Raw genomic sequence first — 23,958 nt, 5'->3', positions numbered from 1 at the left:
ATTTTCACCTGAGCAATTCTGCTGATTTTTGCATGGCAAAACCATTTTAACTTTAGCAAATCCAAGACCATGCAAATGGCAATAGATAAAGAAATGAAATATAATTAAGCATTATGAATGAAAATACAATTGCAACTCATGAAACAGTATTCAATCCAGTAGTTCATGTGTCTTCTGTGTTGCCCAAAGTACTGGAATTGGCTTGAAAATTGGCTCAAAAATTGGCTCATGAGGAGCTACACACATTTTCTAAAGCTTCCACTGTAAGTAATGTAAACAGAATGCAAGATAATATAGACCAAATTAAATTACTTTGTTCCATGAAGACCCCTAGTATTTACATAAAGTAGTTAAATGAGTATTCAAAAAAATCCTAATTTTATTCTCCTTGCAAGGAAGTCAAGCTGATACAAACACACTATGTTTGTTTCATCCCATTCCTGATTTCAAGAACTGCTGTTCAGTATGACAGTGGTTAAAACAAAGCTAGATCTGGAAAGTTTTCATGGAAGCAAGTCCCTAAAGGAGACATTTCACATATCTCTTACTATAAGAAGTTACAGTACAAGCTGTCACCTCAACAGACACGAGATGATCCATACAGGAGCTTGACCTCAAGACACAACTCCCTAGAAAATATGATTTCTTGAGTTCTACTGCTGAAATAAATTCTTGTTTTAAAACTACACGCATTTCCATCAAAATGAAATTTTATCTTGTCAATGCAGGTGCTTCTCCCCGCTGATGGAAATTGTCTGCTCTGCTTCAGCAAAACTCTTCTTTCTATCCAAATCCTCACCCAACTTTTGAGAATAAAACACAAGCATGTCAGACAATTCCAATGCACCAGTAAAAAGTAAAATTAGGCTTTATAAACAAAAGCGATGGAGGTTACATACACATTAAATCTGTGCCAGGGTCAAGAAAAAGGTTCAGAATATAAGGCTTCAAGTCTCACTTTAAACCTCTCTTCAGCAATCAATACTCAAATGAAGGTGATTAGCATTGTTATGCGTTAAAGCACTTCAAAGGGTATGGAAAAATAAAATCCAGAAGTGGTACAAAAACTAAACGTGCATTGTTTGCACGATTTTCTAAAACATGAAGCAAAGACAGAGCCATTTAACCTGAGTAACATTTCTTGTTGCAAAAACAAATCACAGCTTCACAAGCCTAAGCTTAGAACTAATTTCAGACACCAAAGTTTAGACACAAAAATTCTGTCCAGGGTATATCACAAGCAAACTAAAATCATATCAAAACAAAAGCGGGTAAAAGTATTTCTACAGAGATTAAGTCTCCAATTTGGGGTGCATTAAAACATCACAGAGTGGTCCTTAGAAAGAGGAGGAGAAAAAAATAAGCTTCAGCACCCTCTCTCTAAACAGTGCTGTTCTGCAGCCATTCTCAAGTATCTTCTTTAGAGTCCCATTAACCACACTGTCTGAAAAATAATCCATTTCTGAGTGAAAAGAAGTCAACATTTTAAGTAACTCTGAAAGGAGCTTTAGTACATTAAGTTTTGCTAAACGTTACTTACTCTAAATACCTAAACTCTGAAGCCGAGAGTAAACGTGAACAGAAAACAGATTCAGTATCGGTTTCGCAGAAGTCTCTAGTTTTTCTAGATCTTTAAGAGCTAAATATGTTTTAAAAAAAAGTCCATACAATAATCTTAAGTCAGGATTCAACTATCCTTTCAGTATATATCTGAAATACCAAATATTCCTGCTACTGTTAAACAAACTACCCTCAGCTCCCCACAGCTTTAGCAGAAGAAGCCAGCAAAATAATCTAATCTTTCGTGATATGACAAGTGCCAGACAGCTATCAACAAGGAATAGTGTTGCTGTCTATAAGTCCAGCTATCACTTTTGTGTCAAAAAAAACACCCTATCTACTATAATTGGAAAGGATAAATCATGGTGTAAAGAGACAGCCTTCTCTAACAATGGCTGATGATAGAATTTATAACTTCAAAGCAATCAAAAACTATTCCAGCCTACTCCCTTCACTAAATCTTACGTTCTTCCCTCATCTAGCAGTATCCTGTACTGGTAAGTATGTACACGATGGGTGACTGTACAGAGAATCACCTAATGGACTGGGACTGAATTAAAAATATACACATGGCTACAGGAAATTAAAAGAGAAAAAATTAAACTGCTACACTGAGAAAGCTATCTTCAAGTAAGTAAAAATCTTTGTGATTGACTAGCATTTGGATCATTCTCATGATTAAAAGCTAAACTGAAGCCTAAAGGAAGTTAAGAGTTATAACTGATCGCTCCAGATCTGAGACTTAAAACCTCAGCTCTATTAGAAAACATTCACATGATTAAACAAATTTGCAAGGTTATTGCACAAATCAGTATGCAACACCCTCACCATTTTATCTGGTATACAAGAACGTAATTTCAGTTATTAAAGTATATTTTTTCAGATATTGAGCGAGGCAGAGTGTTATGAAATTCACATACAGAAGGAGTATTTTCTCCTTTTCATTACTTGATGATTATTTTTTAAGTACACGTGACTACCCTTATCCTAAATTTAAGTACACATGACTGCCCCTTATCCTAAATTAAAAAAAAAAAAAAAAACAGAATATATATGCATCAAGTATTCTATATAGCACAAAACCAGTCTGCCTATATATTTTTATTATTATCAAAGCTAACTTTGAGCTGAATTTTTAGTTTCTCAGTGATATTTGCTATTAAATAGTTACTTCTTGGAGATCACTAGAATGCAATAAGATACAAACATTCAACAAAACCTAGAAATACCCATTGTTTAACTGGTCTTTGATAGCAAATGTATGATCACACTCAGTATCATCCAATACTTTTCAAAAATTTAATCACTTAAGAACCAGCAAAGTTTTTAGAGCTATAAAACACATTCAACACATTTTACCATGATAAGTGTCACTAGTTTTCAGGAGTTAAAAAAAATTTTTTTTGAATCATTCTAAATTACAACATAGATTTCCAGAAAGGGGGGATCTTAAAGCTTTGAAATTACACATACATGTTAAATAACACTGTGAATTAACTCTGTACTCTGCAAGAAAAGGAGACACCCTATTAATTCAAAATATAAAAATGAGTTACGATATCATTTTTTACAATGTTAAAATCCTTTTTAAAGATATAGAGACTGTGGAATTGAACACATTGATCACATTGTCTGCAGTACTTACAAAATGTGTGCTTGAATTACTACCAGTATTAAAAAGCTGATGGTGTAGAAGTATAGGAGACTAGCTGAGAGCGAAACACAATCTCTCAGTATTATAACCTCTCCAATAGCTAAAAGTAACTACACTTTCAAGAAATACATGTAGAATTCATCCCTAGTGCAGATCTCACTTATATCAAGCTTTAAGAGAAGTCCAATTAAGTAATCACTATATATTTTATGCTTTTAATATAATTTTGAATTAAAGTTTTACATAGGAAGTTCTGAAACAGTAATACACTACTTAAGACATAAAGGAACATATATGGAAGTTGTATACAAATGTTATTCCTTACTGATAAAACGACAAAAAACATGCATTCGAAATAACTTGTTTTTTCTTTTAAATCATTAAAGAACATAGAAGAAAAATAGATGTTATCAGTTAAAGAAATGACACTTGTTCATCCATGCATAGTTTTACTGTAAGACTGTGAAGTCTGCGTACTGGAAAAGGTAACTTAAAAATAGTATCAATTCCACCCATAGACTTAAGATTAATTGAGGCATATGTTAACTATTAAGTTGCTTATATATATATATAAATATATATATATATATATATATAATCTAAACATTAATTAATCAAGAGAGAAAATCTGGATACAATTTGAATGAAAAGCATCATTATGAGTAAATGTTAAAAAGGGAATGTTCCTTGCTAGAGAAGGAACAAGAGACAGTTGGTTCTCTGGCTGTGAACGTCTGCAGCTGAAGCTTTCAGACAATCCAAGCATATAGCAAAGGTGTGAGACTGAAGCAAATTATCAAGAGTTAAGAAAGGATGTGGCCCATAATGGATGAGGGATTCAGTAACAGCTGTGGCCATGCACCTTTATAAACCTTGTGTCAGATGCTTCCTTTGCACATGGTGAGGTACAAGCTAAGGAATCCTGCATTTAATTCATAGCATAAGCATATGTAAGCAGTGATGACAGTGTAGACAATAGGCTGTAAATTAGCATATGTGGCACATTCAATATCCTAAGAACTTTACCAGCTGAGGCTAATGGCCCAGAAAAATCACAAGGAAATCATTTGTGAGTTACACTGAGAATTTTGGTAATTAAAATAAACACAAGGTATAAATCGTCAAAAGATCTACTAAATTCTTTGACAATCTCCGCTGTAATCTCATGAAACGTTTACACATTGCTTTGTATAATGTAACTTGAGAGGTGATGAAGGAAAAATCCGTGATAGGTTTAGCAGTCAAACTGAGCATGGTTGTAGGCAGTAACAACACAGTAAGTCTTCATCAATACCTGTCAAAACTAGTTCTAAGTAAGCATAAGCTTTCTTCATCCCCTGGTAATGATATCAACAGGAATTACAGCACGTTATGAAGTATGTTGCTATCTTAAATTTCAGATTTGAGCAGTCTGATCCTTGGAAATTAAATGCAAAGTTTAAAAAGAAAAAGTTGTTGCTCACCATAAAAGAACTTTTTAATAAGCTTAATTGGCACCATCACTTTTCCTCATTAGAATGGGACAGTTTTTTTTCAGCATTACAAAACGAACAGAAAAAGATAGCATCTAATACAGCTTATTCATCTCTTGCCAAATGGTTCCAGTACAGAAGCTGAAGATGTAATGATTTTAATTAATCTGATGCTTATAAGTAACGAGCATCTACTCCTCTCATTGAAGCCGGTAAGAGTTACTAAAGCCGGGCAGCTTTGAACATGGTCAATTCCCATGCTTAAAGACAAATCTTGGTAAGTAACTCGAAGATACCTGCATTTTAAACTGTTTGTCTTTGGGAATCCATGTGTCTCTAGAAATGGCACATCGACCAAAACTTAAATCCTGCACTGATACCCACGATGACCAAACTTACTTTGTTTTTAAGTCGTGCTGGGGGAGCACGTGGTGCAAAGCAGTAACACAACGTGCCAATCCCCTCGTACAATTTCTACCCCAAACTGCTGAGAGGGCACAAGCTGTAAAGCACAGGAAATGCAAAACACAACACAACACAGACAGAATGGCAAGTGGTTGGTATTACTGAAATGCGTTACAAAGTAAGTGGATTTTTAGGAGGTTTTTGAAGGAGGATAGTGAAGGATCTTTACGTACGTTAATTGGGAGGCTGTTCCATGTGTAGGAGGCAGCGTGGAAAAAGACACAAAGTTGGGAGTGAGCAAAAGAGACAAAAGGGGAATCAAGAGTGATGCTTGGGAAGTGCTGACGGTAAAGGAAATGAGGACCAAGGTTAAGCCAGAACCAAGAGTGCCTTGAATATGGCCAATTTTATGCAAAGGAGGGAAAAGAATTCCTGTAAAGGCTAAAGAAGCAAGGAAACATGGGCATTTATACAGGAAAGGAAAAATGATTTGTGTTGCATGTCCCATAGAAAAAAAAGAAAGAGTGTTAGGAAGTAGGAGACCAGTTCACATCAAATAACTAGTACAACAAACATTCAATCTCAAAAAATGGAAAAGAATTAACTTCACAGAGATTATGACCAATACCCAGCCAGATGTAACAAGTGGCAAGAACATCAGACTGCAGCGATTCTTTATCTAAAGCGTTAAATGATGTGAAAAATCACCATGTAGTGTAAAAAGCACATGCTCCAAATAAATTCAAATGGAAAAAGTTTAGAAAAAAAGGTGTTTTAAACAAGTCACTCAATGTAGCAGTAAAATGTGGTTGCTGTGGTTGGTCTTTAAGATGAGTAAACCCAGCTGACGCACAAATAATTTCCATCCATCCAGGGTTTTATTTGCTGCATTTCTATTCATCTTCACTGTCACCAGTTGTGAGAAATACACAAACTCTGTGTACACTGAAATTTGATGAAGAAAACTAAAATACAAAGCTGCTGCCGTACAACCAAAATCCAATTATTTTTGAGCATAAGAAGGGGCTGAAATCTCATGACTTCAATTGTTCTGAGCCAAAAATATCTACTTGCATGGTCCAAGCTTGTCTTCCAGATTACATTTTTGTGTCATTTACAAGTGCACATGCTCTTGAACAAAAATGAGCAACCACTATCATTATTAATAGCAACTTGTGTATTACTGAAGCCTTGAAAAAGCAGTATCAAAATTAATATTACCACCTTCTCTCCTTGACAGTACTATCAAATGAAGAACAAACATATTGGCTACTCTTAGTAAGTGTTCGATATCTTTTGGGTTTAAATTCTAACCCAGGTCCAAGCAACTCACTTCTTTGAAAGGTTTGAAAGTTTTAGAGCTTGAGTATTTGTATCTGAGTTCAGCTCATGCTGTCATTCATGTCCACCTGTACAGTAGATTAATCAAATCCTACTGCATTTTGCTGAAAGTTTACAACATTACATGGTTGAATGTTGGTCACTTCCACTGGATCTCAGTGAGAGAACTCAGTAAAGTAATTCCTGTCCCTTTTTTTTTTTTTTTTTTTTTTGGCAAAACTGGAGGGAAAAGAAAATATTAAATGCACTTCCAATCCCTAATTTGCAAAGTTTAATTTAGGAATACTCTCTTTAACTCCAATTAAATGTTAAAAGAAAATTGTTTTAGCTTCAAAACGAAGTTTGACATTAAGAAAAAATCTACAGAGCTTTTTGCATGTTTTAAAGGAAAGATCAAAAGTATACTAAGAACAGGATGTCAGTCAGACCCTTAATTACAGAGCAAGAAATGTATGCATCTGTGTTACATGAAAGTACACCACACACACTTCAGTTTGTTCAAGCTTATATTACACTATCTCGAACGCTCAGGGAAATCTGTACTTACCCACAAGTCATGCTCAGCGTAATCAAACAGCAGCCAAACCTTTCTGTCACTGTGAGAAAGGAAAACCTTCTGTAACGCAATCACGTTAGGGTGCTTCAACTCTCGTAAAAGCTGCAAAGAGACAGACAAGCCGGTGTTATTTCCATGTGTGTTAAAAGAACAACACAACAGAAAAACAATAATGGTGTCCTACCACAACTAAACAAACCAGCAATGCTGAAACAGGTCCTAGAAGAAAAGCTGCCACTGACTCAATACCTTGCTTAAAAATGTCAAAATTAGGATACAGATAGCCTCCATAGTATGGGCTTGTTGCTCTGCAAGCACAGGTGACCATCACTAGCCATGCTGCCCTCTTCCCAGGTTATCCCACCTATCCCATTCACCCTCAGCTTCTGTCTTACAGATGTGTTATACAGTTCTCTTGCCAAAAGCACACATCAGAATTTAAAAATGACAAAGTGAAGCTTGTGTAGCTTGCCATTCTTCATGTGAACAGCACAGTTCCTGATTACCACACAATTCCTGCATTACCAATCATTTTTTGCGTTGCACTCCTGCCTCACTTGCCTCAAAGTCAATGAGGTTCTTGTTTTCAGACGGAAAGTTTATCAAAAACTGCTTTTAATGGTTCTTTCAACTACTCTTCGATAACCCAGAAATAAATCCGAGCTTATTTTTGCTTGCCAGATTAAACTAGGTCTCGTGATTACTGTGCTGATAATTAGAGAGCACAGTAAAGCACACACTGCTGCTGAAGTCCCGGCTCCGACAGATGAGATCAATCCTCAGTGGGAGCTAGGAAGAAATATTTCCAAAAATATCATTTCCATGGAATCTTTTCTGAGACACTGTCTTCCCAAAAATGATTGATCACTTCTGTTTTATCTGAAAATTGCTTGCATCTGCAGCACTACTATATAAATTGCCAAGCATCCATTTCAAATGGCTAAAGAGTAAATAGAGCATGTTACAAGGCACATCTGAGAGACAAATCTACCCTTTTCTCCACAGAGAAAGTCTTCATCTTCTGATGCTTATTTCATGGGAAAAGATAAAGAAAAAGCTTAATTATAAATTATACTGTCCTTTGGCTATAGAGATATCTGCCAAGACAAGAGGTCTGACGAGGTCTTCTAAAGACGATTAAAACTGTTTAAATCTATTCCACTTTTCCAACCGATGAAATAATTTAAATATTTCTTCTACCAGGCAGGAAATATGCTTTGTTTCTTCGTCTCCCTAACACAAGGACTTCTAGCTCTGAAAGAAGTTCCTGCCTAACAAAGCGATCAGTAGTCATTTCCACATATCACTAATACGATGCAGTAAAAAAATGTTATCACCTAACAAATAGTAATATTACTTCTCAGAATTATAAACTACCAAAAACGTAGAGATTAAAATTGCAGCTCTTTGACATGTATCAACACATGTTGCCATATTTCCTTGTTTTCAATAATACTCAAAACTATTTTCCAGTAGGGATTTGATGTGATGCTTCTGCCTTTTATGCAATTTAATAAAATCTTTTAGAAGGTGATTTTATTATTGCTATTATTTTCTTCTTAAAGACACTGTTAGCAGCAATACTGATCTAAAATAATTTCAAGTTTTCACATCATAAATGAGACGAAGGAAAGCAGTCTCTCAAAAAGAATAAAAACAACTTTGCAGGAAGAAACAACCCAAGATCATACAGTTCCATATGCTAAACAACAACGCTGCTCAAGCCAGTCTGAACAGGGACTTTTAGGCAGCAGTGGTCACCTACCAGAGCAGCCTGATTAATAAGCAAAGCCTGAAACCTCTCCTTTTCATGGAAGTCATGAAAAAGGAGGATGTTTTCATATTAACAAAAGTGGTAAGTTTCTTATCCATGACAATATGTGCTCATTTATAAGGAGCAGATTATTTTTAATGCATCTTTCGATTCACTTCAGATAAAACATCTTTATTTAAACAGAATTTTTCAGTCAATCTCCTATTGATTTCTACAAAAAGCATGGGGAAAATGTTAGTTTTATGTTATACGTGTTGAGCTTCTATCAGAATTTCTGTGTCAGACCTGAAGCTGAAGAACAGAATACTGTAAGGGCAAAGAAAGCAAAGAAAACATATTACATTTGTTTTTAGCTACTGAATGACAGTCCACAGTTGTGGTCAGATATGGAAAGAGTTTTCACCAAATTGACAAAGTCTGCTCATGCACATTACAGACGCTCTCTGCCTGCCTGCTTTTTAAGTCTGCTCTGAAAGCCAATTAAGACTCCTAAAGAATTTCAAGAGGCTACCTAACATTTTTTTCCAAGTCCTATTGTAAATGAGCATATTAAAAGCAAAAATATTATTTTTGAAGTTGCAATCGAAAAGACTCTGAGATGTTCCCAAAGCTTTGATCACAGGGGTTACACCAAGCTTATAAATAAAAACATATTTTATCCTCAAGAGAAGCAGTTACACAGCACACTTCACAGGCATAAATGCTTACCAAAACCTCTATTAACAGCCGTACTTCAGGGGATGTTTATAATTTAATACAGAACATTTGCAGAATTGATTGCCTGACCTTAAATCATTCTGTAGTTATATTAAACACCAACAAATATTAAAAACTAGGCCAAAAACTTGTCAAACTGCCTTGTTCTATCTAAAAATATGTAACAGAAATTAGCCATCAGTTATTATCAAGAATATTTAAACAAGGTTGTTACCTACACTGTGCTCCAAGAGATGAATAAATACATTGAGCAAGGAGAAAGACAACTCGGTTTTTGTGTTAGTCTCATATTTCTACCTCAAATGAATGCTTTAGTGATTACCATGGATAATAAATAAACATTTACATAAACATGGATAAATAAACAAACATTTTGGAAGTTCTTTTGTAGTCTTAGAGAATACCAGACCTTTATACCTTCATCTTCTGAGCCACAACCTCAACATAACAGCAGGCCAAAGGAAATTTCATGTAAAACTCAAATCTTCAAGTGGTAGAAAAGCTTTTCAAGGCTTTGTTGCATTCTGGCCATCAGAAATATTGGTCCCAGAGCAGCTGGTGCATTACTGGCAGAAGCCAGACCAAAGAAACAGTGACTCTGAAGTCCAACACATTGAGTCAAGAGCACGAGATCTGTTTTCGCTAAGCTGGGTTTGCAGTCATGCTAGATGCCGACTAGAAGAGATCAAAAACTGTAGCTTAGCATAAAAGCTTAAGTCACGAGTAGAACTGTTAGAGGGCTGCCTAAAAATTATCTCCTCTGGAGATGGTCTGCAGGTGAAGAGAGTGTGGCCACAGGGACCGAACTGATGTTGCTCATGGGTGTTTAGAGAGTGAAGGGGAAGAGGATGATTCAAGAAGCACTGGAAAGATGTGTTGGGCAGAACCAAAAAGCACAGCCATGGAAATCAGCACATCTGAGACGACTGTTTCAATGACAAGTATTGATCTAAGATGTAGCTGTATGAAATCACAGACTTTGGAAACAGCATTTTCATTACAGCTGACAGGTAGGAGCCAATGATGTATTTAAAGCTATTTATAACTTACTTGTACCAACTATATACCCTAATTTTTTAGGGTATATAGTTGGATTTCCATGTTTAATTAGAATTTTGTCAAAACATTTACCTGCTACGCCAACCACTGAATCATTATTTTGTGACTAACTGGCTTTGAAAGCATGTGTTGCTTTAAAGGAAGCCAGGGTAGCATCCAGTTCTTCGGTTACCCCTAATTTTGGGCAGAACAGCCTAACTCACCTCGTGTCAGATTTGCCACCTGTGCTCTCAGTTTCTGCTCTGATGGGAAGGGGTTGCCTCTTGCCTTCGTACAGGTTGAGAATTAACCCAACCCGAAGTTCTTCGAATGAGGGAACAGAAGTCATTTCTAAATGCATTATCCAAACAGGAGATACAAGGCAGAAAAGGAAAACAGAAAAGGAAAAAAAAAAAAAAAAAAGATTTGGAAGACTACAGTTAGGTAAAATTGCAGCCTAGGGGCTCTCTAATGGCTCTCCTTGCAGTTTCACCCCTCCGGTACTCACTTTATGAGCTGACACATGACAAATACGTCTACCAGTGAAGTCATGCACCCTTTCTCTGAAATGGCTATATGTCATTCCTTCACCATAAACACACTTCACAAATGTGCATTTTAGTTACTCCTAGAATCCCAAGGACAACTTCAGAGCCTCAGTAAATCACTCTCTACAGCTTTTCTGCACCATGGATTGCTGTATAAACTTTAAACTTATAAACCGGATTAAAGAAACAGAAAACCATTTTTCTTAGGTCTTGTGCAGCAGTAAATCAGCTTGGAGATTTGATTAATTCAAGTCAAACAGCAGAAGGAAGAGACTAATACACTGTTATAGTACTTGAAAGATTGCAGTGCACCTGATGCACCTTAATATAAGGCAACAAGAACGCAAAATGGATCTGCAACTGCTAGGGTTTATTACTAAGGGAACAGAGCATCTTATTTCAGATAGCCCAAGCAGCATGAAGCAGCTTGTAGGATTCCTGGCAGCTTCACAGTGTATGTGGTCATTTCTGCTATTTGATGAGTCAGTTCTCTCACTAGGGACATTCAGCGTTTCCCTCAGATGTGAGCGTCTCTTATAGCAGGGGAGGGGTGGGGGCCACGATAGGAAAGCCTGCCATGTTGGAGAAAACATTCAGCTGGCAACAGAATTGGTACAAAAGCATAGAGGGCTGGAAATCTGAGCTGTCAGGGGTCAGGCAGAGCTGGACTTGGTGTGGAAAGTCAAACAGAGAAGACTGTCTAGCCAGGGAGACAGCATAAGAAAGAGTGCAAACACAAGAATAAAAAAGATAAAGTGGGCTATTATCTTGTTAAAAGACAAAAATAAGTATCCAAGTTAAAAAGTCTTCTGTGATACAGTTTTGAAGTACTACATACAGTTTTTAATTATGTTCAAACATCTCCCCATCCACACACACCACAGAGATTAACTCACCCTTATACAGGGAAAGGGTGATTAAAGGAGCATACAGTCCATCCCTCAACAGGGAAGGAAAAAGCTTGCTCAATTACTGTAACAAATCAACTATTGAAAGGAAATAAGATTGATATCCACCAAAATACAAAGGCGTGAGCAGCAAAGACGAAAGACGTAATTATGCTGAATGACAACAATGGTTGGAGAACAAACAGATACAACTGATAACAGATGAATTTCCCCTGAAAGATGGCATCTCAGGAATATGAAGGCTCAGGAACAGCTTCTCAATAGCAGAGGAAATGGCATATCTCATTCGCAGCTCGATCATCACAGGAAATTCATTACCTGATGAATTTGATTTAACAGTCCGCCGCTAGATTCAGTGATGCAAGGTCTGTGTAGTGCTGTGTTTTTATAGAGGATGAACAAAAGGTGGGTTTGGTTTTATTGATGACACCTCCAGCAGATAATAAAATAAAAGTACCAACAGCCAGCTCCTACAGGAATTTGTTTAAAACTCTTTGAACTTAGCCTGCAAATTGCCTATCACTATAGTGTACAAGTAATGGTTGCATGACTAGCAGCTAGGAAGTCTCTTGCTCTCTGAGGTATACAAAGTTTTTTTTTTTCCCAAAAAAAATAAAAACAACTTCTGGGAGAAGGATGGAGAAGAGTAATGCTCCTACTACTCTAAACAAAATGATCAATTAGGAAGGCGTTCAGCGCTTTAATAGTCAGAATGTACATTCCTCAAGGAAATAACTCAAAGAAATTTTTTTTCACCATTGGATAAATAATGCTTTCTACCACCTCCAGAAGTGAGGTGAAGACAGACACTTTCAACTTACTGTGAAGGTAAACTAAGAAAAATCAGAGAAAACAGCAAGACTTGCACCAGTAAATCCTACCATAAACATGTATTTCTGTGTCAGTGAAGACAAAACCCATAAGCACCTTCAGAAATGGTTTCTGAGGTCAGATCATCTCATCTAAGAGGTCTTCCACATCTTCCCCACAGTTTACTCTGGCCTTTTGATCTACCTCGTTCATCTGTTCAGGAAAATTTTGGTAGTTTCTTCCATGGAAATGCAATGGGCGATACATTGACCTGCTTCCAAGGTTAGAACCAAGCCCTTATGCTGGCAGAGATGTGGATCTAAGCCATCACAGGAAAGACCAAAGCATAAGCCTGATGGCTCACAAGAGACACTTGGACATTGCAAAATTTTAAAGCCGTCTACTTATGTGTTGAATATATTCAAAGCCTCCTAGGTCACAGAAATTTACAGGCTGGATCAGGCTTTGAGCAACCTGATCTAGTGGGAAGCGTCCCTGCCCTCGGAAGTAGGGGGTGGTGGGAGGGAATTACATGGTCCTTAAGATCCCTTTCAACCCAAACCATTCTGACTCCACGATAAATTGATTTTAAGTTGAAGTTCAGATTTTCAAAGGAACAAAGATCATCATTCGACTCCCACAGAGGCTCTTTAAAAATTCCAGCCTGTTCAGACGCCATTAATCAAGCCTCCAGCCTTTCCTCCTCCCTCTTATTAATATTACTCTTTTCACAGAGACCCTCTGATGCCTGTTACCATACTGAATTCATGCTGCAGCTTCTCCCTCGGGGAAGTAATACGGACATCTCTCAAAATTAAAAAACAAAAACCAAGCATCTATTAATTTTACTAACCATGTAAAAACCACCCTTCGTTAACTTCAACAAGGATGCTACAGATCCCAGAATTATCAGTCCAGAAGAAAAAAAAAAAAAAAAAAGAGGGAACAGGGACAGCGTGCCACATTAAAAAACCCCTCAAAATCCAGCTTTGTTGAGCAACCAAATTGATTCTCAAGCTTGGGATTTTCCAGTTTGAATTCCCTTTTCTAGCTGGGGAAATTCCACTTCCAGAGCTACTGCACAGCTGAAGTAAAAAAAGAAAAAAAAAAGTCTTTTACTAAGTCATGACTTGAAACCAAACTGGTATAGAGGTTGGTTTGCCAGCCCATGCAGCTGTAAGCTGCCTGTGGCAGGCACACATTTAAGAGGTCTCACAAAAAGTTGTGGGCAACATATACAAATGGATATGCAAAAAGAGGGGGAAAAAAGGAAAAAAAGAGAAAAACTGCCGGAGGAACTCGAGGAGAACGCTTTGCTTCAGAGGGGAGATATCCTCTGTATGCTGGTCTGTTTATTCGTACCCTTGGATAGCCACTGGCACACAAAACCCAGGTGGGGAGACAGACTGAGATGCCAAAAATACAACTGGCATTTTCACATGAACTGCTCTGAGTTCTGCCTCAGTTTACAAGGCAGACTTCACACGAAAATTGACAAGCTAAAGTATCCTAAAGCATGAGTTTAAGCAGTCTCATTTGCTCTAATTCTCCTGTTTTACCCCAAGCAGATCCTTGAAGCATCCCCCCAAGGCTGCTTGCTTTAGCTTCCTTCGGCCTTTTCCTTCCACACTTCCATCCATCTAAATCAAACAGCCCCTGAGCTGCTGGGACTCCAAACTTTCACGAGAGAAAGACAAAGTAAATTCTAAAAAATAACTAAATACAGAAAGACCTGGAAGGGAATTCTAGCCAGTAACTCACCAAATGTCAGGACAGGAAGAAGACAAAAAAGCTGTCACACCCTGCTCCTATGACAAGGATCAAGCAAGCATTTATAGAATAAATATTTTCATTTCAGGAGCTCAAAATGGTCTGGCATGGCTAAATAACATTATTCAGAAACAAAAGCTTGGCAAAAGACTTCTCCAAAATATTACATTTTAACTAATATAAATGAATAGAAACTAGAGGAACTGCATTTCGAATTCTTGAGGTTCCCAGAAAAAAAAAAAATTAATTAACTTTAGCCTTTTGCTTTAAGAACATATGAAGAAATACTATTCTTTCCATTTCTCAGTAACCAGTATGGTGTAACATGGCATGGATTTTCAAATAGAAAGAACTATTATAAAATTACACCTAAAAAAGGAACCTTCATTTTAATACACCTATGTAAGGAAATGCTGACATTAAGATCATACGATGTTAACTTGGCTCCAGTGCATAGATTATGTGTATCATTTATTTTCATGGCTTTGCTATGAAATAAAACATATCTAAATGAATACTGAATATCTGCCTCTGGAAAAAAATCAAGCTTCCTTTATGATGTTTCAAATATATTAATTTATGAGGCTCAAGAAATACATTATTTCAAGCCATTATTTCAAGAACCAGCTTAGTTAAATCAACTGAGGGCAAATTTGCATTTTTGAAGCAGAGGGAAGAAGAAAGGCACATTTTAAACGAACCTCTGGTTCTTTTTTCTATCTTTGTTTTGTTTTTAAATCAGATGCCATGCTCTCTCTTCTCTTACAGGACTGGCTTTGTAGTCAAACTCGGTCAGCCTGCCACAGAGTTAACAACCATTTTCCTTCCAATGTAAAGGCAGAGAGAAATGTAAGCTCTCCCTTTCTTCTCTACAGAAGATTCTTCTCCTTAGATGGCCTACAACAAAATAAAATAACATTCATCCACTCAGATTATACCAACAAATGAACTGAAGACATTTAGAGAAAGTAAACTGGTGAAAAGCAATATGGCTTATTTGTCATTCCTGAAGATTTTCAGATATTTTCAGATTTTTGGATTTGCTTTTCAGTTGATTAGAAGAAATGCTCCTGTTACTGAAAAGAGAAAGGACTTTCCCATCTACGTAACAAAGATACTTAAACCTAAAGCCATCTAAGATAGTCTTCATAATGAGGGGGAGGAAAAAAAAAGCACTTTGCTAATGTACCTTTAAAATACAGAGGTACATAATTCCACAAACCTAAACATTCAGTCTGGGTTTTTAAACTGCAACTAGCCTACACTTACAGTGCTTATCCTAATGTTTCTGCACTTTTAGGATTCCTGATGACCTCTGCTCTTGCACTGTATTTCACTAATTACCAGGGCCAGCAACTGATGTTTTCCAAAACACCTGTAGAAGGTCAATGAACAAGATTAGATACCAATTATGACCAATTTTCAATTTTTCTAAGGTTTTCTAAGGCATTCTCATGAAGGGGAAACCTGTGTTCAATTTTCTTCTCTCCTTCACTGCTCTGCTGAGTGAAAGGACACAGTGGCTGGAAGGACTGGGCTCAAGTGCAAAGACTTCATGACAATATTTCCCAGAAAAGGGAGGTGACTCCCTGCAGCTTGAAGGAAGGTAGCCCAGCCCTGGGAAGGCCAGGAAACATTGCACACACAATGTAACTTAAACCGGGTAGCAAAGGGACACACCTCCTCAACTGGGCATGATGAATGCCATGAAACCATCTTAAGAATTTAGCTCTGCCCCTGCTTTGTAAAGGACAAGTGGATTACTCAAGGTCAAAGAACACCCTACCAGGGAGTACTGTCACTGGAAACATTTATCAGATACAAAAACACACGGGAATGTAAATTAGGTGGTATGATTGGGAAACGGGCCAACAATAATTTTCCAATACTACATGAAAAAGGCAGTCTCATAATATAAACTATTAATCCAACACTCACCTACAATTCAGAACTATCTGAAAATTGTGATGGCTTAATTTCGTATCCACTGGTTGCACGCTAGGTCAGTATCTGCTGTCTTGCATAAAGCCAGCATAAAGCCCGTGATTCATGCTCTAAGAAACTAAAAAGAAATGAAATCAGGTGTTGGTGCCCCATCTGGATCAAAGACTGATGGATAACCCAGCAACACAACAGCAATCTCCAGGTAGGGTACACTTCTAGGTTCAACTTCCATGATATTTAACCATAGAAATAGCAGATTTTTCAAGAAGAAAGAATAAAATCTTGGATACTTAACTAAGTCTTCATTGATAGTACTACATAGCATAAATTTCACATACTTTTGTTCTTCAGGGTTAAATAAAAAAATATTAAATTATTGCAGATAGAGAAGGAAAAAAAAAGGAAAAAGGAGGGAAAAAAATGAAAAGAACTGATAGTTATTCTTCATATATACTCCAGATTTGAAGGCAGAATTTTAGATACATCATTTATAGTTTGAATCATCATTAAATGTAAAATTAAATCAAATCAGAGCTATGAATTCAAATAATATTAAGCACATTAAAACTGTGTTCCCTACATGAATCAAGTTAAAGCTCCTTTAGCTCTGAATGACAGCATCCATTAAAGTTTGATGTACTTCAACTGATCTGCCTAATGTCTTACCTCTCGTTAAGCAAGCTAGTAGACAAGCCCACAGCTACAAATATAAATTCAGTTTAGCACCATGCTCACAGCAAGGAACATGCCTGAAGACTTGAGGAGAGAATATTTTGGGGGTCTTGACTTCTTTTCGTTAATTTGGGTCTGCTTGAAATAGCAAAAATTTTGCACATAGTTTTACCATCAGGTTTCTTGCTTGCTGTTCAGGATAACACTCGTTTAAGAATATTGCTCTTTCAGAGCTTTTATTCCAGAATTATAGAAGTGATTCGTCTGTTGACATTCATTTACAAGAAACTCAGCATTTCTCTCTGGAAGCACAAGGCTAGAACATTCTTTGAGTTTATTAACACAATTACCCATTAAATTTGTTATGCTTTTGCCCATAGGTTTTCACTTCTTACCCAAATCTTCGACAACCTTTTAGACACACGTTAGATAAAACCAACGCGCGAAGCAAGCTAAAACAAGATGTTCACTGGCTGTCTCCCAAGTCATTAAAACGCCTACCACCAGATTCCTCTCATACTCTCAGGATCAGACTGCAACTGGAAAAAAAAAAATTCGTTTGTAATCTAAAGCCTGCAATTTCCTCATTCTCCAATTAAATATGAAAAGTGCTTCGATGAGGCGGTAAATGCAGCAAAAGCAGCATTTCCCGAGTAAATACTGATCAATTCGGGAAGGCTTAAAAGGTGGCTAAATGCAATTCATAAAATTCAGTGAGCAGAGATGAAAATAAAGGCGATGTATTTAAATATAGTCTTATGGCAACCCATGAGGACTCAAAACAATGCCAGTTTTCTGAAAGAGATTTCTAAACATTAGGTAGTAAGATGAAGAAACTAGTAACCAGCTAGGATTTCACACCACGACAGCATGTGGTGTTCTGCATTCAATCTTGCACTGAATATAACCTCTCTCTAAAGTAACTTCTGCTGCAAAGAAATGGGTACTGAGCTGACTTCTTGCCCAAGGCACCAAAAGCAATGGGGAACTGAAAATAACATACTGTGAATGCTCATGTTAGACTTTCTTCCTGAGAACCAAGAGCAAATACTTTCCCAGATATTAGGCAGAAATGAGTAATTGGAAGAAGTCACTCTTGAGCCCTACAACAGGCCTGGTGCATCTCATTAAGCGTGCAATGAGCAGTACCAAATAGCATTTTCATAATGCCAACCAAAATGACCAGAGTTCATTTCTCTGCACCTTCCTTCTGAAGTAACTTCAGACTGCCTGCAGAAAAAGAAACGAATCTGTCAGAAATTAGCAAAGTTTCTTACGCAATTATGCCATAACCCACTACTAAATCCCTGAGACTACGGCAGCCCTCCTGCCTTTTTGCTACTTCTAGCTTGGCCAAACGAATTATTTGGGCTGACGTTTTCCAGCCTGGGTGCTAGTGAACGCTGATTGTTCGCAGAAGCCATTTAGTAGCACACCATTGAGGACAAAATATGCAGTGCACGCGTGTTCTTACTCAAAGAAAGAAAAGCTGCTGTACTCGACTCAGACTCCAGATTAGTTTTGAGCCTGCTTACTGTCCTTTCCCTGACGCAACTGAGGCCAACGCCAAGGAAAAGAACATGTAAAGCAGCGTGGCCGCAGCACAAGCCTTCACGGTATGGTATGCACAGTCAGCTTCCAGCAATCCTCCACTTCAGGGACATGAGAACCACAGGTTAAATCAAGGCCCTTTGCTGGTTTTGCTTGATTAACCCTCAAACACATTCCCCAGTAATATATATTCTTCAGTGTAGCCCTATCCCTGTTCCCTACAATCCTTAGAGCTGTGTTTCAAAATTCACATTGTACTGGGGAGAGGTTTTCATTCAGCTGTCGTAGTTGTTCTGTTCTGATAAACACTGAATGACCATTCCCTAATTCACTTTCCCATATAGTTTCTTGATTTTTAGACCTACATTTTCCTTTGGTTTTCCCCCCTTCCAACACATTTTCCAATAGAAGGAAAGGTTTGCTTCCCCATCTGCAGATTCCCAGACGACTTTGTCTCTGTTGATAAGGAGGTGGTTTTGTATCACCAGCTTTGTTGACTCCCCTTCTCTTTACCTTCTCCTGTGCTGGTGTATCCTTCTGAGGTGGAAGGGGATCTGAGTGACACACACACGAACACACGACATCTGAATGCACCAGGGATTTATGAGGCAGACCGAGTCTGCTTTGTTCTCAGGTCTTGACTTCAGTAACTCACTTGAAAGTAATTCTAGTGACCTTCAATTTGCCTTTTTGACTGCTCCTGAACTTGGAGCTGTGTGCAGAGGAATAGTGATAAAAATCCTCCCCCTACTCCACCAGTGATGATCATTCAGATCCATCCTTGTCTGTACGTAGATAGTGTGGTTTCTCTCATTTCCACTACATGAAAAATCAATGCTGATACATGCAAGCATTTTTATCCCACAAACTATGTAGTTTTGCACTTCTACATAGGTTAGTAGAGAAACACAACTGAGGAGCGGTTCTGCCTTCTTCTGGAGCAAGGGCGATGGTCACATCAGGAACAGGAGAGGCAGGAAGAAGGTGTAGCAGGAGCAGGCAAGGAGAACCACCCCAAGGAGGAGGAAAGACAAGCAGCAGGAGGGAGACGCAGCCACCAGGGACAGGAGGAATGGCAGAGCTGGAACCAGCAATGAAGAAATGCAAGGCCTTGGAGAAGGGCACCAACTAGAAAAGAGACTGAACTGGGCTGAAAAAGGAATTAACTAGATAGGAAAAAAACACTGAGGCAAAAAGACCAATGGAAACAGCAAAGATAGGCAATGTCAAGGGGGTATGGACACACAGAAAAGCATCCAATACAGCAAATCCCTCTCCTAACCTTGGTGCAGAGTCCAAAGCCCCACCAATCCTCTGGCAAACATGCCCTCCTCCTTTCTTCTTTTACACCTTAGCTACTGTCAAAGGAGGGCTCCTTCAGCCAGGATGCTAACGTCTGTATTGAGAGCAGAAGGGCAGAAAGAAGAACAGAAAATGGGGTATAAGAAAAGGGAGGCACTGCAGAAAATAAATGGATGTATAAGGAAGAAGCCTCTATTTCCAGGACACACAGTGGAAAAATATACAGTAACTGTCAAATTCTCTTTTTTCCTTAGAACTTGACCTTCAGAAATGAAATCAGTCAGATTCATACAGAAAGGGAAGACTGAAAAAGCAGGCGGCTCAAAGAATGTGTCAAGGGTGATAAGAAGAGTCTGGGACTGAATATATGTAATACAATTAAACTGCAGAAATAAAAAACACTCGTGAAAGCAGGTGCCAAATCTGCAGAAACGGATTGTAAAATTTCATTAGAAGCACCCTGGCATAGAAACGGAGCAGCCAAAGTAGCAAATCTTGCTGCTGGCAGACCCTGTGACAGAATAGGGAAACATGAGGAGAATCAAAAAGTGCATCAACAGAAGAAAAGCAAAGTGGAGCGAAAGGATAGGAGAAGTCATGAATACTTACACACCAGAAACCATAAGGAAGTCTAAGCACCAGGGTATGAAGGATACACCGTGTTCCCAGCCATTATACAAGGTTTTAGACCAGGAATGTGAGGGACAAAAATTTTTGACCAGGACGACAAAAGAGCAGCTCTGCTAGTAAGTGTGAGTGTTTAAGTAGTGTTTCCCCTGACTGAAGAGGCAAACACAAGCAAATAGTCACGGCTAAGAAACCAGATGCATCATCTGTATCAAATTATAGAGGATGAACACAGAAGAGTTCACAGAAAGAGAACCAGGAACCAGAATCAGGGGAAGGATAATAAGCAAAGAAGAGCAGAAGTTACATACAAGTAGCCTGGAAAGAGGATTAGAAAACCCTACAAGTCATATTTCTCCCTACTCCGACCGCAAATGTTTTACAATGGTTATTGAAATAACTGAACGTATTAAGACATTTTGTCCCAATCAACATGTCACTACTACACAATGGGACAACTTGGCCAAATGATCCAAGAAGTGCAACATGCATTTTGTTTCCACTCATTATGACATTTTGCACAGTTAGATAAAAATCAAAACCTCACGTCCTTTATCAGAGCCGTATAAAAAGAGAGCAGGTCAAGGATTCTTCCTTTATCCTATTACTGCCAAGACAGAAAACATGTTTTTGCAATGCCCTTCCTAAAAACATAGAAGGGACCTTGTACATTTGGCAAGAAGCATGGAAAAGTTCAGGCAAGGGGCCAGATGCTTTGTTAAAAATGCATAATGGTATGGTCCAGCTTTGCTGAGGACCCAAAACCATGCCCTGAGAATCCGGCCCCACCGCCCTGTGTTCTTCCGTAACGCCCAGCATCAGACTTCATTCCTAAGGTGGAAGAACAAATTTTATAACAGCTATTGAGGAGCTTACATAAAGACAAGAGCGGAGTTCACTAACCTGGGCTGGAAAGGCTGCAGTAATTACCCAGGAACACAAACCTATACTCACAAGCATATTAAATAGTGTAATTTGTACATTAGCTTACCTGAGCACAACGTATTGCTGAGGAGAGCTGCAGTGAGTGTGCTCTGGTGCTCCTTGTTCCACGCTGCCCCTTTCCCTTGCAGGTCTCTCCTTGTCTTTTTTTACCACTGTCATCACCTGCTTTTCCCACCAAACACATGCTATGTCCCCACCTAGTAGGGTTTCACGCACACACCTCTGTTTGGCCCTACATGCCTCTGTTGCTCCAGCTTTGGATGGCGCAGCCCCTATCAGAGTAGCCATACCTGAATTTTGCCACTGAACGCCAAAATCTCCGAAGAGATTTACCTAATTCAGAAAAGGCCCTCAAGTCCCCATTCCAAACGTCCTTTTATCCCGCTGGCCTCAGATTTTTAGGAATTTTAAATAACGAAGGCCAATTAACGTGATATTACACTGGCTTGATAGAGCAAAAGGACTCAAAAATCGTGAAGGAGACATTATAAAGACTAAATAAAAAGACTGCATGATACTGAAGAAAATACAATTATAAATGGAAATGTGAAAAAGAACACTGATGAGTGCTATTTTATAAACGGCATACGTTTTTCAAATACCTCATTCAGAACACGGCACGCGAGGAAGATCCCTTCCTTTACATTTTCTTTACTATTCATAGCCTCTGAATCGGACCGTATGCAGCAACAGAGCAATTAGTCTAAATAGTGCCCGTATTCTCCCTGGTGATAATTGGCTGCTTCTTGTAGGAACATCTGTTCGTCTTTCCTAAGAAATGAGGCACAGACCCTGTTACCTAGACAACAGAAGCCTTGGGAGCATCGCATGCTGCAAAAGGGTAACCCCGACCCAAGTCTCACTTCTTACTCCTTCTCCCCACCGCTCCCTTATCGCATAACCAAACGTCTTCACATTTTTTTTAGCATGTCCTACCAAATCTTGACATTTCGGCTCTGTCTCCTTCAATGTTGTCCAGAAACATCTTCGCCACCGTGGCCGTGGATTACTGGAGTTAATCCATCCCATAGGGGTGGGTGCTCACAGTGCCCCCCAGTTAAAATTAAGGAGAGTAGCAACAGGTTAAACTTTGGGGGATGCCTTCTGTTGCCTGAGAAAACTCACCACAACTTCATAAATACTGATGCAAGATGAACAACGACGTGCACCAGACAACAGATTCCCTCACGTTTTAGTTAGTTGGAGAGATTTTTTTCCCCCCTATGTGCACGTGATGGAGAACCAATGAACACAGAAGCTCATCTGATGTGTGAAACCTAAGAACTAAGCACTCATAAAGGCAAAGACACAACCAACCCACCATCTCTAAATTCATACCATTTTATCCTCCTCCTGGCAATGCCCAAAGCTACTTTCCCTCCTTTACCTTCTTCCCTTCTTGTCTGAAAGAAGAGGAGGAACACCATTATCCTCAAATGCATGTGCTGTCGTTGTCCCTGGTTGGGATGGAAAATTCTGTAGGAGATAGGAGAACCCCTATAGTTTTTAGGGTTGGTTTTGCACACACAATAGCAGATCAGGCCCTGGGTACGTGTTTAAGGCTTCGAGTGAGTCAGACAATACAAGGCAATCAGAAAATGCCAAGTAAGAAAACACTATTAACCCAAAATATAAACAAGCAGTTCACCACAGACCACACAAGAGAATTTAAATTTAGCACTTTAGGACTCTACTAATGCCAACGTGACTGATACTTTCGGGGAGAGCTCTGAGAAGTTGTATTTCCACGTATTTCCAGCAGCACACAGAACAGCACAGACGCAATTACTTGAACATTTGATAAGTGAGGAGATGACATTTTGAACATTCACTAGAGTAACCAGGAATATGAAGTTTAACCATAGAAGGTAAGACTGGCTTTCATTTGTTTTGCACATTTTTGCATTTTTAGAGGGGTCTTCCAGGCACTTGTAAAAGAGAACGGGAATGGTTTAAAGGAAGACTTCTGTGGCAGCACCTTATGCAGCACCGTTTTATAGAAGAAAGGTACCACCGAAAATAAGCCAAGTGGGATTCTTTTTTCAGCTCTATATGCACCGAAATACATGTAAAAAGGATTTCTGCAAGCACAAAAAAAAAAAACAGCGCCAAACCAACAAAGCAAGAGCTAGAAAATGGTCCAGATTTGAGATGCCCAGAAGAAGGAGAAATGAAATAATCCTGCTGGCCTCAGACTGAAAATCTGAACAATGGAGATAGCTGAAAACCATTAAAACTTAAAATCACAGAAGAATTCCTTATTTAGGCTGCAAGACTTTGAGCAAGTTTGGAGAATTTCAGATGTGGAACAGTACCAAAGACAGTTTGCTACTGGTAAAATATTTAAGCCACAAGTATAATAAA

General features: G+C 38.4%; 1 protein-coding gene across 2 annotated transcripts in view; it reads right to left on the bottom strand.

The window, feature by feature from the left end:
• Window positions 1-23,958, bottom strand: part of CDK19 (cyclin dependent kinase 19) — a 111,388-nt gene that overhangs the window by 63,606 nt on the left and 23,824 nt on the right. For both annotated transcript variants that reach the window (XM_027454709.3, XM_038175800.2), the window contains one exon: window positions 6,980-7,090. In XM_027454709.3, coding sequence (XP_027310510.1) covers window positions 6,980-7,090 — 111 coding nt within the window. The remainder of the gene's footprint in view (window positions 1-6,979; window positions 7,091-23,958) is intronic.

Source organism: Anas platyrhynchos, chromosome 3, assembly GCF_047663525.1.
Source record: "Anas platyrhynchos isolate ZD024472 breed Pekin duck chromosome 3, IASCAAS_PekinDuck_T2T, whole genome shotgun sequence".
NCBI classification, from domain to species: Eukaryota; Metazoa; Chordata; class Aves; order Anseriformes; family Anatidae; genus Anas; species Anas platyrhynchos.
The sequence above is the reverse complement of the archived record's forward strand: the minus strand, read 5'-3'. Positions and strand labels throughout refer to the sequence as shown.